Source organism: Ixodes scapularis, unplaced genomic scaffold, assembly GCF_016920785.2.
Source record: "Ixodes scapularis isolate PalLabHiFi unplaced genomic scaffold, ASM1692078v2 PGA_scaffold13__105_contigs__length_92229423, whole genome shotgun sequence".
Classification (NCBI taxonomy): domain Eukaryota; kingdom Metazoa; phylum Arthropoda; class Arachnida; order Ixodida; family Ixodidae; genus Ixodes; species Ixodes scapularis.
The window spans coordinates 60,520,143-60,538,243 of record NW_024609839.1 but is presented as its reverse complement, the minus strand read 5'-3'; the positions used below and the strand labels follow the sequence as shown (position 1 = coordinate 60,538,243).

The 18,101-nt window shown below is 45.3% G+C and overlaps 1 protein-coding gene across 1 annotated transcript in view; it reads right to left on the bottom strand.

Moving 5' to 3' along the window:
- The window catches only part of LOC115316601 (protein SDA1 homolog), a 29,273-nt gene extending 11,213 nt beyond the window's left edge, over positions 1-18,060 (bottom strand). Inside the window, exons 1-16 of the mRNA XM_040211686.1 lie at positions 17,833-18,060; positions 12,862-12,966; positions 11,818-11,916; positions 10,514-10,696; positions 8,969-9,034; positions 7,873-7,965; positions 7,734-7,811; positions 6,462-6,563; positions 5,144-5,213; positions 4,899-5,002; positions 4,748-4,805; positions 4,152-4,210; positions 3,981-4,057; positions 3,756-3,853; positions 1,507-1,583; positions 627-735 (exon numbers count right to left, since the gene is read on the bottom strand). Of these exons, the coding sequence (XP_040067620.1) occupies positions 627-735; positions 1,507-1,583; positions 3,756-3,853; positions 3,981-4,057; positions 4,152-4,210; positions 4,748-4,805; positions 4,899-5,002; positions 5,144-5,213; positions 6,462-6,563; positions 7,734-7,811; positions 7,873-7,965; positions 8,969-9,034; positions 10,514-10,696; positions 11,818-11,916; positions 12,862-12,966; positions 17,833-17,922 (1,468 nt within the window). The 5' untranslated portion in view covers positions 17,923-18,060. The remainder of the gene's footprint in view (positions 1-626; positions 736-1,506; positions 1,584-3,755; positions 3,854-3,980; positions 4,058-4,151; positions 4,211-4,747; positions 4,806-4,898; positions 5,003-5,143; positions 5,214-6,461; positions 6,564-7,733; positions 7,812-7,872; positions 7,966-8,968; positions 9,035-10,513; positions 10,697-11,817; positions 11,917-12,861; positions 12,967-17,832) is intronic.
- Positions 18,061-18,101: the final 41 nt, after the last annotated feature.

Sequence of the window (18,101 nt, the reverse complement as noted above, 5' to 3'; positions counted from 1 at the left end):
AAGAAAAAAACAGAGTTCCACTTTGCCGGAAAGTTTGCCATTCCCACCACTTTTGTATATACTGTCACGTGCATGACCGACAAAAAACGCTTCTTTGTACTTCTAAAAGATCCGAATTTACTCTTACCCAGAGTGTAAAAGACAAGGACATGAACTTGCCGTGTCAGATGCGTCTCAGCTCGCTTTCGCAGATTCTAGGTCGTATATTTGAGATACTGAGTGCATAGTAGATGAGGAACCGAGTGTGGCCTCGCTGATTCTCTCTCATCGCTCTCGCGCTAGCCAGCTGACATACCGACACCGCGATGTTCGCTTCTGCTGTTTCGATGCTCATTCTTTCTTTTGTTCTTGGCGCAATTTCGCCGCTTAAACCTTTATTTTCAGTTTACGTTCGTCGAGCCAATTCCATTCGCGACAATACGAATAAATCCCCAAGCTTCAAAATAAAATGTTACGGTTTACGAAGTAATATTGGGTTCAGTCTAATCTCGACAGGGAGTGCGTGTCTGCCAAGAAATAAAGAATACGCACAATGCCTCAATATGTGACGTGCGTACAGAAAGACAAATGCCAGTGCCAATGCAGAAAGCTGGTGCCCACGAGTTTGTAAATGGGTCGGTTCTCACCATCCTCTTTGTCGACGTCCAAGATTTCGGCACCGGGCACGAAACCGGGTGCCTTCAGCTCTCCGTACTGCCGCACTTGGAGCTCTTGCGTCTCTTCCGTGGGCTTTCCCTGCGAGAGGAATCACAGGCATGTCGTGAGCATCTTTCGGCATAAAATCGCGCAAGAAAAGTCACGAAAGAGCCGAAAACAGGCCCGTCGGTATCTCTGCCGTCGAACACATCGGCGATCAGACTGCAACGGTAGAGTACTTTTAAGGCTCGTCCACGGACTTGCGACTGTTTATGACTGAACGCGTTACAACCCCCTGTTCTCTCTGTTTCTGTTGGCTTAAAGACTTTTGACAATGTTATAAGCAACCGTTTAAATAGATAGTATGTACATGTGATCTGGCAAATACTGCTAAACCTCCGCTCTAGTGAAATGCAGTTGTATTGCCACCTGTTAGGTGGCGCAAGCGCGTCCTCTCGTCGCAACCTATCACAAGAGGTCATAATGTGCTCGGCTGTAAGCAGTCGCAAGTGTGTGAACCTGTCTTTAGTCACCTGTCGGCACGGGTTGGTCACCCTGTTATGACAGCACCAATCTCATTGCGCACTTGACACATGAAAAGTCTGGTTGCGATGACATAGTCGAATGTTAATTGGAATATACGTTGATAGGTAGACATTGATGTTTACATGATTATGCGCATTCAAGATTATCATGTTGAAGCAGTATAGCCTTATCTGTGTCATGCACATTACAAAGTGGGATCATGAAAGGATACCCTATGAAAGGGTGTACGTTTACATGCCATCGACCAGACTGTGACCTAATCACTGGTGACTTGACCAATCATTCTTTACAAATACGAAATAAGACTGGACAGATCAAACTCACCCTGAACTTCCGAGCCAGGAGGTCAGGGTTGACGGTCCGGAAGAGCTGAATCAGTGACTTAGCAGCCATGGACACATCTGAGAGGACAGAAACAACATTTAGTCAATGTTAAAGAGGCTTACATAGTAATCTTAATAGAGTGTAGAAGTCTTGGTGTGTTTGTATACGAGAACAACAGAGGGTCGATGGTATAACCACCGTTCTATGATGCCGGCTACTTGTACAAAACAAGTACAGTATAGACCACTTACAACGTAACCGCTTATAGTGCAGGACCGGGTATAACGCGGTTTTTTTAAACCACCGGTTCACCTCCCATAGAACTCCATGTAATTACATACCGCTTAAAATGCAGGCGCGCGAAGGGAAATACCGGTTATAGTGCGGTTTTTGGCACAGCCCGCCGACCGCGCCGACGACCGGAGCAGCGAGCTTGCTTCCCTGTGCGACACTAGATAACGGCGCTGACGGCGCGAGCCGCAAGCCGCACTTGCGGGGCAAGGAGGTTGCTCGAAAAAGCGGGGAGAAGCGAAGAGAGAGGCTTCAGTTGCCATCGCGACGGAGGGACGCACGTACGAGTCGTTCACGTGGGTGCGTCCCTCCGCTGCGTTCGAAACAAAGAAACAAACAACCGCAACGACAGACCTATCGCAGGTCGAGGAGAAGTGTTCGCGCGCGTTGCATGCCGGTCGCGGGTTGGCTGCTGCTATTCCGCAAACATGGCGTCGGTTGTGATTGTCGTCGTAGACGGCGTTCATCTCACCGTTCTGCGTAAAAGCGCCATCCTTGACTGAATTTTCGTTGTGTGTCGCTATGATAACCCAGCACGTACTAGAAGGGAAGATCCACCTACTTGTGCGCCGACGTTGTGGTGGCACTCTCAAGACGGCAGAAACATCCGTGTCGTCGCGTTTGTTTACTTCGACTACAGTGGTGCTTTCTAAGCATTTGTGTCCTCGAACATCGCCCGGATTTCTTAATTGGCGCATTTCATGCGTGTGCTCAAGTTCAAGGTATTACTGGCGCATACCGCATGAAGGATGCGAATTTTCACGCGTTTTCATCTCCGGAGAAAAGTGATTAGGGTTAGCAATCCTGAGAGCTCGCAACGTCCGTCCGCAACCCGCGACGCCGTTAAAAGGCTGCGCCAGGCGAAAACCGCTCATTTCTTTCAAAATGTGTGACACGCTTGAGACAGAACTGTACTAGTCTGGTGAAATAAAGAATTTCCTCAAACTAAGTTTTATTTTTCATCTAACATAAAATAAATTCTTTTACAAAGGTAAGTTGTCTCATGGCATGAATTTTGGCCTGAAAAATTGATGTTTTGGTTATAGCGCGGTACCGCTTATAGTGCGGATTTTCGCGACCCCCGAGACATACGTTATATGCGGTCTACACTGTACAAGCACACCAAGAAGATAAGGTGGTGGCATTAAAGTTTTTTGGCTTTTTGCACAATTTTCTTTCATTTCTCACGTTGCATGCCGCATTTAATTTGAAACAGACTTCGATGGGCCCATGGGCTGTGTTCAAGTGCACGGCGAAATTAAAATGTTCACACACCACATGTACCGTAAAATACCAAGCAAGTGCCCACTCAAACTTTGGAGATAAAAAAAAAAAATGGGGAATAAGCGCTTGTCCGGTCATTAATTTTACACATAAATGTACTGTGCATATTTTCTCAGATCTTACAAATTTGGTAATGGGCACTTAATATGGAAGGGGCAGATGCACGGTATTCTACGGTAAGTGGGAAACTTTTTGTGACCACATGACTCAGTTTGACATATTAAAATATTTTCTGCATGCATGTATATACAGAAGTAAGCCAGTCTGCCAGTGAAGTATGACTGTCTACCTGGTGCCTTTGACATGGTACAGTCTCATTCATACCTCACAAGAGCAAAGGCAAAGCCTAGTCTGGGTATATTTTTTATCTTTCTTTGTTCTCTCTTACATGCTTTTGCACTAGTGCAGATTTGTATGCCTTCGTGTCGCGTTACATCTACGATATGTCTTTGGTTTACATAAATTTGCACGGGTGCTAGTACGCATTAGATTTTTTTTCTGTATTAAAATTCACTCCTACACTTCAGTGAAGTATGCTTGCGCATGCACATCAAACAGCAATCAAGAAGCCAAGAAGCATTGTCCCGCGAATATTGGGGCCCTCCGTAACATGACAAGGCAGACAAGCAGTCGCACGACACGAATTGCACAACCACAGGGGTCACGCCGCTTACTCTTGTCCCTGTATGACTTGTACTGTGCAAGGTCATGAAGGAGGTCGGCACTCATCACCAGGGGGCAGCGGGAGCATAGTTCCCTGATGGAGTTGAGCCTGCCAAGGTACATCGGAACGTAAACCACATCTTTCGCAAACGCCAGGTGCACGTTCCTAAAATTTACACGACCCCCATTTCGACCGTCAAGCGTGCAACAAGACGTAAAAACCAACGCGAGCTCACCCAACTGTCATGACCTCGACGGAGTTGCGCTCCGTGACAAAGTTGTTGGCAATGGTCATCAGTACGGGCTCCATGATCTGACGGTACGACAAATAACGGCACGCAGGTATTACTGAAGACAGGAAGTGCTGGCATGGAAACAACAAAGTGAAATGAGCAGTCAAGGCTTACATCAGGAGGAACAAGTTCGTGGGACGCTTGAGCGGCATACTGCAGGATCTTTGTCACCTCTGAAAAAAAAAAAAAAAGAGATTAACTTTTCCGAGTGCCAGGCTTTTTTTCCGCACGCCGAATACAAACTTTGGTTTCAGTAACACTGTAGCGTGCTCTGTGACAAATATTTATTTATGAAAGACACTATTTTATGGGCAGAAAGTTAATTGATCGCCATCATATTTCTCGCATTGTACTTTTCGAGACTATGCAGTGGCGCCTCAATCTCGCCGCTTGAGGTCACTCCTTTGAGTGGCCTCGCTCGGCCTCTTTTCATTCGGAACTGCAACTTTCTCGTTTTCAAAGTCGTTGAATACAGGGTTTGTTAGTAATTTCTAGACCTCAGTCTTTGCTGCAAAGAGCGAGGTTGAACGACATAGATTCGCTGTTCTATAGCAATGAAGCAGCACACCGAAACAGAAGTCGCCTTAACAAAACAAAATTACGTACCACCAGAAAGTGACACTACAAGATTAAACATCATAGCACAATGTGCTCTGCTTAGAGAGCCCCCCATTTAGAAACAAAGCACATAGAGCGCAAAATGACAATACCTCTCTGATGTGGCTGAATGTACCGCTGTATGAACGGGTAGAAGTTGAAGACGAAAAGCTGTAGAAAGAATAAGCCGTGACATTTGTACGAGAACCAATCGGATAAAGGGGCTGGCTAAAGGCAAACATTAATAAGACGCGTTCGACGAACCTCATGAACGCCAATGAGGCGAGAGATGAGGTTGATGACCATCAACTTCACCTCAAACTTCTCGTTCATGTCTTGGAGGAACTTGAGCAGCTTTTCGGCCATGGCTGGGTGGGAAAGAGACGTCAATTAGCCGTCGTTTGTTCAAAAAGGCCCAGAAGCTTAGATTAGAAAAACAGTACCTCTCAATGCATGGCTAGACGTATAAAAATGCTAAACCGGAAAGAGAAACACGAAAAGCAGCTCACACTGAGGATCGTGAATAAGGTGCAATGCCGAGAAGTTGAACACTTGAGCTTTGTGGTCCTTCTTTGCTTTCTGTGTGGACAAACAATCCAGTCAACAAAAGTAGAATCACCAATGATTTCCATTGTTAGCACATATAATACCTGTTAGCACATGCAGTCATTGTTAGTACATGTATCTAGTGCTAACATATGCAACTTATTGTTGGTACCTGCGTCACCTATTGTTAGTAGATGCTGTATGTTATTAGCTATGTGTAGGGTTCCATGCTTTTGAATAAATCCGAAAAAACCTGGAAAAAACTAGGCGGTAAGTTTTTTGTCAGCTCAACTTTAACGTTTGAGGTAACAACGAAAAAAGAAAAGGAAAAAAAAAGACGGTGTTCTAGATAAACTTTACAAGGTCACAGGGTCAGTGGACCTGAGGAGATGCCGCTACAGTTTCCCCTGAAATCTCGAACTTACTGACAAAAAGGGTTTGCCTTTTAGCTCGTCAAGATTCCTTTAGGACAACGGGTCAAGACACCCAAACTTCATTTATTTAGTTTTTTTAATTTCATAAATGGTAAACACAATGAAAAAATCTTTGAATTTCAGGAATGTGAAAATCTATCAAAAAGTAAACTCCGAAAAATACCCTCCGAATTTCGCGAAAAATAAACTCCGAAATCATGGAATCCTAGTTATGTTTCATTGCAAATGTGACTCTTCACCAGAACAAAAATTTTCACCCTATCAGTTCACTCGTTTTCCTCAAGATTGGTTCAACAGATTAATAGACATATCGGAAGTAGTAACCCAAATTACAAATCCCAATAATTGCTTTTTGTTTTCAAAGGTTCTTTAAAATTTTGGTTTGAGAGGTTCTACTGGAGACACCGAAAATGCAACATCAATTGTCACAAGGGGGCCATACAGCTTGTTTCTGACCAGTCACAAGTCGTTTGATAATGTGAAGCTCATGCCAGCAAAACGAAAAATGAAAGCACAAAATATTGTTTTTTTTAGACTGCCTGTTCAACCTGCAAGTTTTACAACACGTGACATGACCCCACCATACTGTGTGGGAAAATTTGAACGTTGGTTTAGGCGTAACCTTCATCTGCTGTTCTCTCAACGGCTATATCAAATTTAGAGATAATAGACAACATGCCAGGAAGAGCAAAGCCTGGTACTCCGAAAATGTGCTTAGTAATTATGTTGCTCGAAAGACCTTTGAGTGCCGTTTGTAGGGTCTGGTTGAAGAAGTCGGCCTACTTCGTTTACATCGCAGCTCCTACAAACCGAGTCGTGTTCGGGTACCGAAGACGGGCGGACCAACCTTCTTGGCCTGCTTGCTCCTGTCAAGCAGCCGCTTGCGCTTGCGGGACTTCTTGTTCACCCGGTGCGCCATAATCATCTCCTTGATGCTGGGGCCCTCCTCCTAAGGAGGAGCGAGAAGTAAAGAGGGAAACAAAGTTTCAGTCAACATGCTCGTCCTATACCTTGTTCGCCGCTAAGCTGACAGTGCGGTAGGAGCTATGCGCTCGCCGATCCAATCACAACCGCCTCCCTTCCATCACCCGACCCCGCTCTCTGCATGTGGGTATGAGGGGGGGTAGGATCATGCGGCGAAGAATGAACATACTGTCGCGGATGAAAAAGGGTCGACAAACATAAAACTGAAAAAAAAAGAGGTTGAATCGGCGAGCTTTTGCCAGAATGAAAGAACAAACGAGCGTCTGAAAAGCAGGAGCGAGCGTAGAGGTGTCGGCGCGACAGCTGGCTGCACGAGTCTGTTTCTTGTCAAAGCCACGTGTGGCTCCTTATCTAACACGCTCAGCATCTCAAACATTCGGCCTAGAATGTTTGAGCTTCAAACACTCGGAGTAACAGTAAACGGGAATCTTCTAGAAGGGAGTAATGTCACCTCTCAGCTCTGCAAGCAGCAATATGACTGATCCAACGAGTACATAGCTTCCACCACTCTCTCAGCTTAGGGGTGAATGGAGTATAGGTGTTCAGCGCGCCCAACTCGGCCTTGGTGATATAAGCTTTGGAATAAACCGTCAACATGACCTCATGAAAAAGGAAGCAGGGAGCGCTTAGGAGAAGGTAAAGCTTAGACTGAAAAAATAACACCCGAAAGCTGCGAATGTCAATCTTTTGTTTCTTTAATGTTCTTACTCTTTGTCTAACTTTAATGCTAAATTATGCTGATTTACTAACATTACACTAAACTTTTGGCAGTGATTAGTCCCTCCCTCACAAAATTTTAGCTTACACAAACAATGCTATCACAGAGCTGACTACACGTTTTCCGGAATTCACAATGACACAAAAAAAAATGTACTTATATCTAGGGTGCTCCAAGACAGGTAACCCGAAACGTCCCAACCCCAGAGCACATTCAAACCGTGCCCATTAGGTCAAGCCTTCAAGACCAAGAACAACTATCACTTTGCTATCGATACTTTGAAGGCAGGCCTAACGTCGTTTCTACATTTTCCTCAAAGCTGTGCAACTTAAAAATTATGATCATGTGACCTGTATTACCAAGAAGAAAATGTTCTGGGGCTCTGTAGTGATATCACGGCGCTAGTTAACCACAAACCTCTGATTCACTGCTAGAGTCCTCTTCTTCCGCTGCGTCGTCACTGCCCAAGAAAAACCTGAGAGCCGTCGCCATGATCTGAAGGAAACCGTCCGTTTTGTCAAGAAAACATTGCGACACCGCTCGCATCAAAGCAGACCTTTGTTGTCTTGTGGAAGCATGCCGTGGTGATGGCATTCACCGTCTTGGCGTCGTTCCAGATGTTCTTCTTGTACAGGGCAATCATAACGTCCTGCCACAAAAACATGCACGAGTTTCAAAGCAAATTCTCAGTTTCGCACTCGGGGACAGATTTAGAAAGAATGGAAAAGGGGGAGGGGGGCGATCGCCGCCAACCCCCCCCCCCCTCCTTTGAGGTCCTTTAAAGGGACACTGACAGGGTATTTATGCTCGCCAAGCTTTTAGTAGTATGCGACGTATGAGAGCCCAACTGCCCAGGACAGAATTTGCGGCTCGAAATTCGGTTTCTTTCTGCCCCAAAACCGCCGATCGAGAACAGGCCGGTTTGAGTCGCGCTCACTTTCTTTCCCGTGGCCATGGGCCGTTTTCTAAGGTTCAGACTCAACCACCAAATTTAATCAAAGTTGTGGGTCATTAAAGGCACATACTCAATATTAAAAATAGAAAAAAATATTAAACACATTTTTTGTGGCTTCTGTGGCTTCGTATCGTTATAAAGCACTTCAGAAGCCTATCGACACTGAAGAATAATGCCCATAGCTATGCATCAATGGATGGCTTGAGACTGGTTCACTCTTGTGACTGCTTACAACCGAGCACCTTCAACCTCTTGCGATCTCTATCGAATAGAAAAATATGCAAGATTTCCCTACATTTCTTTTGTGCATCATTCATTTACTATTGGCTAGAAAAACTTTTTGACAATGTTATAAACAATCATTTCTCATGAATAGTAAGTACCTTTGATCTCACAAACACTGCAAAATCTTCGCTCTAGTGAAATACAGTTCCAGGGCAACCTCATAAATGGCATCAGAGAGCTCTCTCGTCATTAAGTATCACAAGAGGTCGCAAGATAAGATATCACGAGAGGAACCGGAACCCCTTAGGGAGCAGGGACGACCAAGAAAATTTAGGAGCTCAGGAAAACCCCGGGGGTTTTTGGAGGGGGGAAGGGGGGGGGGGGGGGGGGGGTGTTCTTAGGAACCCAGTTTGGGAACCCATAATCTACGGAAACAGAAGCATCAGGGGCCACAGCTGCGAGATCTACTTACGAGCGACGTCTTGGCGGCAACTTTGTTGTTGTCCTTCAGCATGGTAAACATAAAGTTTTGCAAAGTCTGGAGGGCAAAAGAGAAAGGGGAGGAATGTCATGTCATTTGCACTACTAACAGTAGACGACCTACTACATGAATTGTGCAATGCACAAAAGAATGGAAGTAACGAAGTTCTAGTACAGGATTTTCGCAACCAAATATAAATACATAAACAAATATAGAGTGAAGTCGGCTTTCTAAGAAAAAAAAAACTTTCACTATGTCGCTATCTTTACTACTATGCGCCTAGAAACTGAGGGAGAGGAGGAGGCGAGAGCGCGCGAGGACGTCAGAACGCCGAGCTCTGGTTGGGATGATTAGTGGGAATGATTAGTAATGACAAGTGCAGTGTCTCCCCCGCACTTGTCAAACGCAGAACACCAGCGTCCGGCATTTGGCTTTCGCATTTGAATGCATTCTATGAATGCAGTGGAGACAAGGGCACTTAGCATTAGGCCTACCCCCTAATCATTTGAATCAGGGCCTGGTGTTCCAACGTCCCCACGCTCTTGTCTCCTTCTCTCCTCCAGTTTCTCGGTGCATTGGAACCTAAAATGCCGGTACCACTCTAGTGCTGTTCGCACCCATAATGTAATGGTCTTCTGCAAGTACCGCACTATTGATATGGAGCAACCCATGATAAAGAATAGTACAAACTTTTTTATGTTGAAGCAATCAGTATGTACCACATAGAATCTCAATGATAAAAATATCTGAGGGTCGCAATAAATATTTATATCATCCGAAAATTGTATTCATCCAGAACAGGCTCCCGAAAGGTAATTAGATATGCATCCATACTCGGTGAAAACAGACGACTCTGGATGAGAAGCCTGCTTCGATCCCAGAGGCAGTGCAATACCGCCGGTACTGCGCTGCCTCCTGGATCGGTTTTCGAGGGGTTTTTTCCACCCTATCTCTAGACGTGGGTAAGATACCTCAGCTAGGGCTTGAGTAGAACACCCTAGCCCTAGCTCTCTACGCGTGCTACTGTGGCATTCACAGTTTCTCACACAGCAGCGGCTGGCCGTGATTACTGCGGCTGCGCAAAGGGGTCGTTCATGGCTTTATGGAATGCGATCTGAGCTAGTAGAATGAAATATCAAGGTGCCCTTTCTTGAAATACCAATACAGCTACCCGATTGGCGGGAAGCGCTGCAATGTTGTTTACCTCAATGTCCCTTGATATTTTTAAAATCGAGATGGTTGGCGCTTTCGTTCGTATCATCCACCGCAGCCCAAGAGGGCATTAGCACTATCCCAAAATGTAACACCTTAGAGATCAGGCTTTTCCTCTGGGGTTTCAAAAAATCTGTATCATCCCGAAATTTGTATCAGCCGTGATTGTACCATCGAAATTCTACCGTTTGTTTTCTAATCGAAATCTGAAATGCATGCATACCATGGCTACCATTATTAAAAATTGCTTTTGAGAGCCCACTACTCTAAAACAGCACACTGTAACGATTGAAACCCGACATAAAATAGCTTGAGGCAACACACCGTGTTCAGCTTGGCATCCTTCCGCTTTGCATTGGTGTTCTTGATGTCCATGATGATGTGGTTTTTGAGAAATGCCCTCAGCGCTTTGTCCTGGCACCTCAGAAGGCTGAAGAACAACTCGAGGAGGTCTGTCGGCTGCAAGAGCCCCTTATTCCGCAGCAGGATGAGGGCGCGGCAAAATGTCTGCAGGCAGCGAAGGATGCCTCACTTCAGCTCTGGAAGCTCTACCAAAGGGACACTCCTGACCCATAGTTAATGTTACAGGATGAACTCAGCAGCACAACTTTTGCGGAGAAGCAAAACTTTCTCCTCTCTCCCTCCCGAGGCCAGCATCTGTCATTCTAAGTGCAATCTAGAGGCTTTGATGCAAAACTCTATTCCTTGGAGATACTATGGTAAAGAAAGTGCCATCTAGAAGCCATGCTTAAAAACTTGTGTATTCTATAAAGCATGCCGTAGTGAGAGGCCAGCATCTGTCATTCTAAGTGCCATCTAAAAACTTGTGTATTCTATAAAGCATGCCGTAGTGAGAGGTGTCGGGACTGTACGAGACATGGGAGGGTGACGATGGTGGTGGCAAGAGGGCGAGAGCGATTTTCCGCCCTCTCCTCCTATCCTTTACATTAAATTTTTAAAATATCTGGGGGGGGGGAGGCAATGCCACCTTTTCTGCCCTTTGTCGTGCCACTTCAAATAATGGGAGGCTATTCTTTGTGAGAGTGAGGATGTACTGAGGGTGGAAGCGGTGTATGTGGGCAGTTCTGCAACTGAGTCGATCAAGTAATGTTGCTCACAGCTCAAAGGGATATCAACAAAGCCTAGCAGAAAAAGAAAAGCAGCACAGCATAGGCCCCATTCAATTAACTCTCCTTTACCTGCCATTTCAAACAAACTTATTACTATACCAGACTAAAAAAAAAGCAAGTGCATGGATAAGCACAAACACCTTCTGACAATGTCACAGGAGTTTCTCTCCAAACTCCTCTGAGAGTAACTTGCAGGAGCTTGGACAGAAATTCCTGAGGGCTAATTTCCAAGCACCAGACTCCTGTGAATAACAGCATCTTAGAGGTTTACTCTGCTTGAGCAACTCTTCTTGCCTTTTGCTCGTGACCGAGCACCGCTACTGAAGTTGAGAGCCATGTATGAAAGCATTAGCAGAACGATTACGGTTTCTTGCCACAAGGAGTTCAAAGGGCAATGAAACTTTCACAATTCTTATCGCCCAATCCAAAATATCACACTATGTCCGAAAACAGAGCTTCAGGCTCTCCACGAGTCGTAGAGACCTAGTGGTTTCTTACCATCCTCATTTCAGGATCAAGTTGGGTGCTGTAGTTCTTGAGGAGATCCATAATCTCTTGGGGAAACAACTTCATGTCCTCTTCGAAGCACTGGCTGACCTGCCGACAAAGCCGTGTTGAAACAAATTCGTGAAGAACAGCATAGGTTATTCACCACAATTAGGGAGCACGCACAAGTGTTAGTTGGCTCATTGTTCTAGTAGGATACCTGCAATCAAGGTGTATTTGGCACATAACTCAGAGTGCCTGCCATAGTCCCATTCTTTTCCAGGTTTTTGCAAGACTGTTTTTACCCAATTCGATAGCCCACAAAAACGTTTAAAATCATCATTAGTATTTTGTATGATTCTTTGATTCTGTGACATAGTTGAATTTCAGTTTGCAGAACAACTTTCACAACCAGACCTCTATGTAAAAAAAATTAAATAAAACAATACTTTATTTCACAAATTTTATCGACAATCGCTATATTCTGGACAAAATCCTCAAATGTTCCAAGCTGAGAAAAAGTAAGAAAAAAAAGCCTTCAGAGATTTTGCAAAGGAGAGGTGTTACTTCATATTAACTGGGACCAATGTCATAAGAATACAATACTGTCAGTAGACCAACTTCCGTTGACAATGATTGCTCGCAGAAGCCGAACCTCCCCCCCCCCCACTTCCCATGTTCATCACCAATCGATTAAAGTACCACCCTTCTTGCACGCAGCGACTGTTCTTGTCACACTGCGATAAAAAGATGGCACATTCATTGCTTACATTTAATGGGGGCAGAAAATGGCTCTAGGCCTCGGCAGAGGTTTGCCAACTGAGCATGATCCAGTGAGGATCGTTGTGACGGTCATCGTCACCGGGGGGATGAGAAAGACAGGGCGTCGCTTTCCGATGCCCCACCTCCAGCACCCATGCTCGTTGCCATCTATTGTGTTTTAACTGAGCAGGCACACTCGAGGCTCTACGATAAGAGTCACCCAAGGAAGGAAGCCTGCGCTGGACACAGGACAACTAAAGGGCACCCCTAGCATGGTCCCTTATCCATCCATACCTGCGCGAGGAACATGACAAGCTCCTCGAGCGCCTTGTTCTGTTCCGTGGGATGCAGACGAAATGCCTGCAGGAGTGACTGGTAGTACTGGAGTTGAAGGTGGAACTGGAATGTTGAGGAGTAAACCAGGGTCGAGTGTCATGACTCTGCCACAAACAGCTAGGATTGAATGCAGCCGGAAGTCATTCTTAATCCAAACGGCACTGGCGCTCGTGTGACAAACGAGCTGATACGTGTTTTCTTCGCCATTCCTCCACTAATCTTCTCTCTTCTTTGTATATATATATATATATATATATGTATCTATGTATACATACCTATTAGTCATTGAGTAAAGCTATATGCACTATGCCATTCACCTCGACCGGAAAGGGCTATACGCACGATGTGGAGAGCTCACGCCATTTGGGTCACCCTTTTCGGACGGCGCGTGTATCACTGGGGAGCGTGCTAAGCCAGCCCCCGCCTGCATTCATGCCGCTTTGCGGCGGTAGTGTGCAGCTGCTAATTACAAAACTATTAACTCACTTAAGCCCCCCCCCCCCCCCCCCCCCCCCCCCCTCTCATACACGCTGCTTCGCGGTGTCTAGCCAGCAACCCAAGCACCATGACTGCACCTCCGGAAAGGAAGTCCCATACCATTTAGTTCAGCAAAATTTCGTCGACAACATTCTTTTTTTTTTTTTTTTTCAGTGTTAATCGTAAAAAAACAAAGTCGTAAATATTGCCAAATGCCAAAAGACAAAAATGTTCCAGAAAAAAAAAAAAAAAAAAAAAATAAAGTAAGCCCACACAGGGGACTGAACTGGGGTCTGCTGCATATGAAGCATACACCTTACCACTAAGCTACTTCACCGCTTCGGAAACTCATTGTAACCAATAAGAGTTTTGCGTTGTGCGTATAGCCTTTTCCGGTCAAGGTGCACGACATAGTGCGTATAGCTGTACTCTTAGTGATTTGCAAGGCATCACAAACCTACGGGTATGAGCCTGCAGTTTTTTGTGGTGACCTAACTCTGCAGAGTTAAATAAAGAATACAAATACACAGAAAAAAAGAAGACCACAAGACAAATAAACCTAAGCACTTCTTATGAGTTGTGAATGCAAAAGCACGCACGCCGCTCTTCGCTCCCTTCTTTCGTCTGTGGCGTACGGCGCGCTGACCTTGGGCGTGAAACAGCAGAGCTGCTGCCTCGCGGACACGCAGCGCCATCGGGTGAGCGATCGTCGAAACTGACGCGCAGCGGCCAATAAGAGCCTCGTCGACGCGCACCAGCCAATGGGACCGAAGCCGAAAATTCATCAGCTTTACTTCGCTCCTTCGGGGTCGGGGAAATTATAGACCGACACGCTGTTTACAAACAAGCCCGCTTTTGCCCACACAAGGTGTGGGCACTGTGCATGAAGTGAAGCGTCTGCGCATGCGCAGTGCCGTCAACAGCGCCACCGCAGCTGCGTGACAACAGGGCTGCGTGTTGGTCTATTCGCGTCTCCAGCTCGACGCTCGCCCTCCCGCGGTGGAAACAGGAAGCGCTCTAGTGAGGGTCCCCCGATTCTCCTGCTCAGCGGGCACGGCGGAACTGCTCGCGATCATGGCTCGTGAAATGTCATTTCTGAACGCAAACAACATTCTCCACTGTCCCAACGTAGTGCTGCAGCCGGTATGGGATTGTACCTTATTAGAGAGTTTTAGTATTGCGCATAGAAACAAACAAAAGCGGTGTGCGCGTGCCCGACGTTGTGCGTGCGCCTCATCGCCATGCACCATCCAAGACCGCAATTTTGGGCTCCGCGCACGTGCAGTGTGGAGCACGCAAAGCTAACGCAAACATACAGCGCTTGCATTCGCTCCATATACGCAATACTAAAACTCGTCAATTTTTCACCGGCTTCCAACGTCAACGAAACGTGCTGCAGTGAGCAGCAAGCAAGCAGGTAGACGTTCCTTCGAACTGAAATGTTATAAAAAAATTATTAACTTAATTGGCGGTGACTTTGGACGTTTTGACGATTGTCAAAAGTCGCCACTTTGATAGCAAAATATAGGTACTTTACCCACAATTAATGTAATTTTACATGAACTTCTCACATTAGCTAGAATGTTTGCATTGATTTTAAACTATTTTTATTTTATTAGTTGGTAATTGAAAATGCTGCAATTGGCACCAGTGATGATAATGAGCACACTTTTGATTATCATATTTGTTTGCACGTTTGAAATTAGATTATAAGCAACAAATTGTATTAGAGCTTGAAAGATTACATATTAAAATATCTGAATTTTGATATTATTATTATTAATACAAGTGGCGGCAATGTATGCCCTCAATTAACGCCAAGATCACAAAAATACGCCGTATAACCATAATAGTCTTTCCAGAAGCGTATAACCTTGTTTTCTTTCTAGCATATGGAAAACTCTGACATCGTTATCAAGATAGACGAACAGTCAAACACTGGATGTAATATAAAGTCCTATGCGTCACGCGTTGCTATAAAGAACACACACACACTTCAGCTGTCTGACTCGGATTCCGTCTTTGGGTTGTAGTAGTGAGACCAGCGTTTATTAATTTATACGTTTTGTGGACATATTGTAAAAATTTGAATTATTCTCTTATTCTTGTGCTGGGAATAATGTTAAACCAATTAATTATCTCAATACTTAAAAACCCATTAAAAGGCCCATAGTTCATTATTTACCATGACAATTATCTGAGCGAGAAAAGGCAGCGAGAACGCACAAATATCAGCACTGATTTTTTCAACAACTACAAATATCAGCTTCTCAAACTCAAACTCTTTTTTCTTTGATCAAACATGTATGTCACAAAATAAAGTTAGCGCGAACAACTTCTTTAACTAAATACTTATGATGTGACACATCTTGAGTTGTGAAATAATCCTAAATTAAGACTATATTGAAAAATTAAATCCAAAATAGAGGTTAGTTTCGGTTTCACTCCAGAACTAAGTCGTGCCTCCTGGAGTAAGTATTAGGCTAAGCACCGTTTTTGCTTCCAGGATAAAGAGGTGACCTGCGCTCATAACACTCTAGCTTCCTCGTATTACCAGAAATAATTTGTGTCGCTCGGTGAAGCCAGCACACTAGACAGGCTCAACAGCGGCACGCATCTCCGACCCTCACTAAAAGCGCCATTTTGGAAAATAAGTGGCGCCACCTATAGTTACTTGGAGTCTCGAATAGCCGGTGACAGGTCAAGAATGAAGTGCAAGCTCCTCCCACCCCTTTCCACATCAGCGGAGCGGACAGTCTTTAGTAGAGCGTTTGCTCTACTAAAGTGGGAAGAAGTGGGAGGAGCTTCCGCTTCGTTCTTGACCTGCCTAGAGCACTATATAGCTCCTTCGGAGCAGAGTAGCGCAATCTAGAACGCCGCCTCTCGGCGAACGCCCGGAGGTTCCAACTGCGGTCAGAAATGCATGGAAAACGTGAGAAAATCGTTGTTTCTTCAGTATTGTGGGAATGTACAGAATCGCAATCGTCTGACATAATAATGGAACACTTTAGAATAATTTGCGCTAAGATTTGTGCCCCGCAAGGACCTGACTTTTTTAAAAAAATTGCCTGAGCGGCATCATGCAGCAGACGACACGGCGACGTCACACCATTCACGTGACCCGCTCCGGCCAACCCGAAAAGCCCATCTCCGCTGCGAGCAAAAATCGTCTGCTTCAAACGCCATTGCCTTGGAAATTGCCTTCTCAAAATTTGCACACGCATCCGATATTATTAAAACTTTGATAAAGTGTTTAGTGTTTACTAACTTCACGACAGACTAGTTTTGAAAAGTGTGAACTCGCCGTTCATTTTTTAATCATCCGTGTTGTGTCGAACTCCATGTATTCTCCCATAGGGCGAGCCGCCTCCTGGAACCCTGAGTACCACGTGACTCGCGCCGAGCCGCTCTGTCGGCCATGTTGTCGGCAAAACACGGGGTTCAAAGGATTGCGCTACTCTGCTCCGTAGGAGCTATATAGTGCTCTAGACCTGCCGTGTCTAGGCTTTTCGCGTGGTTTCATAGCTGAGAGTAGAGCCACTAAATGAGCTGCGCTTAGAGTATCGGCACTCCGTTCCCCTACATTGTTGTGGGCGTCGCCATTTTGGCTCGTATGCAGAGCAGACGCAACTGCCGATCGTCATGATTCAAAAGTGCGACTTCCTCAGCATTAGACTCGGTGTTAGGAAGGTCATGAAATATTGCTTTGCTCTTTCGCGAACTGTTTAAACATTTGTGGAGGGCGGAAAGACGTTTCCTGAGATTTCAGATAAAGCTTCAGATAACTGGCAACCATGATTTTAAGACACAATATGGCGAAGTGTCGTTACTCTGAAGCGTAGCTTATTTAGTGGCACTAGCTGAGAGCAGGGGTGCTATGTTGCGCTTTTTGCACTCCCAGGAGACTTGGAAGAAGGAAGTGACGTCAACGACTAGAGGAAACACAGATTGGATGTTGACAGAAGAAAACAAAATCAACATCCAATCTGCATTTGCTGCGTTGTTGACGTCACTTCCCTCTCCCTAGCCTCCTGGGAGTTCAAAACGTGCAACATAGCCCCCCTGGCTACACTTGGAGAAAAGATTTAAGGTGCCGTTTTCGCGCTTCAAACTGATGACATCGGCTCGCTCCATGAGACCAGTTAATGCTTTCGCATTGAAAGATTGAAGAAGGCCCACACTTTAAGATAGGTCGCAGATATAAACCGATGACACCAGCTCCGCGTAACGAGATGTTCTTTTGATCCGGCGATATATACATAGAGCACAATGTGGTTCCTACACTGACAGATGTCCCCGAGTGACTACAACAAGCAATGTTAGGCCGGATCCCGCTGCACGATATCTCCAAGATCACTAACAAAAAGCTATCATGAGCCCCAAATTTTCGCAATATGTCTAAGGAAAATAAATGTGCGTGTCAGTAAGCACGATCCCCACGGAAGCACTCACCTCATCTTTGTACGAAAGCGGATCCCTTTTAATAAGGTTCTGCAACTGGGGCAGGTTGTTTGGAAGCTTGTTATTGGTTCTCTGTTTCATGATGAAAAGACGACTGAACAGAGAACTGATGTTCACTCGTACTGAAACAAAATAAATCAGACCGGCGGAACAGCACCCAATGCAGATGCGTACAGAAACAAAATCCACGTGGGCGTCGCCATATTGATTACCAGTGTCGTCGGCCCGTCGGCGTCAAACATAAACCAAACTGCCGCTAA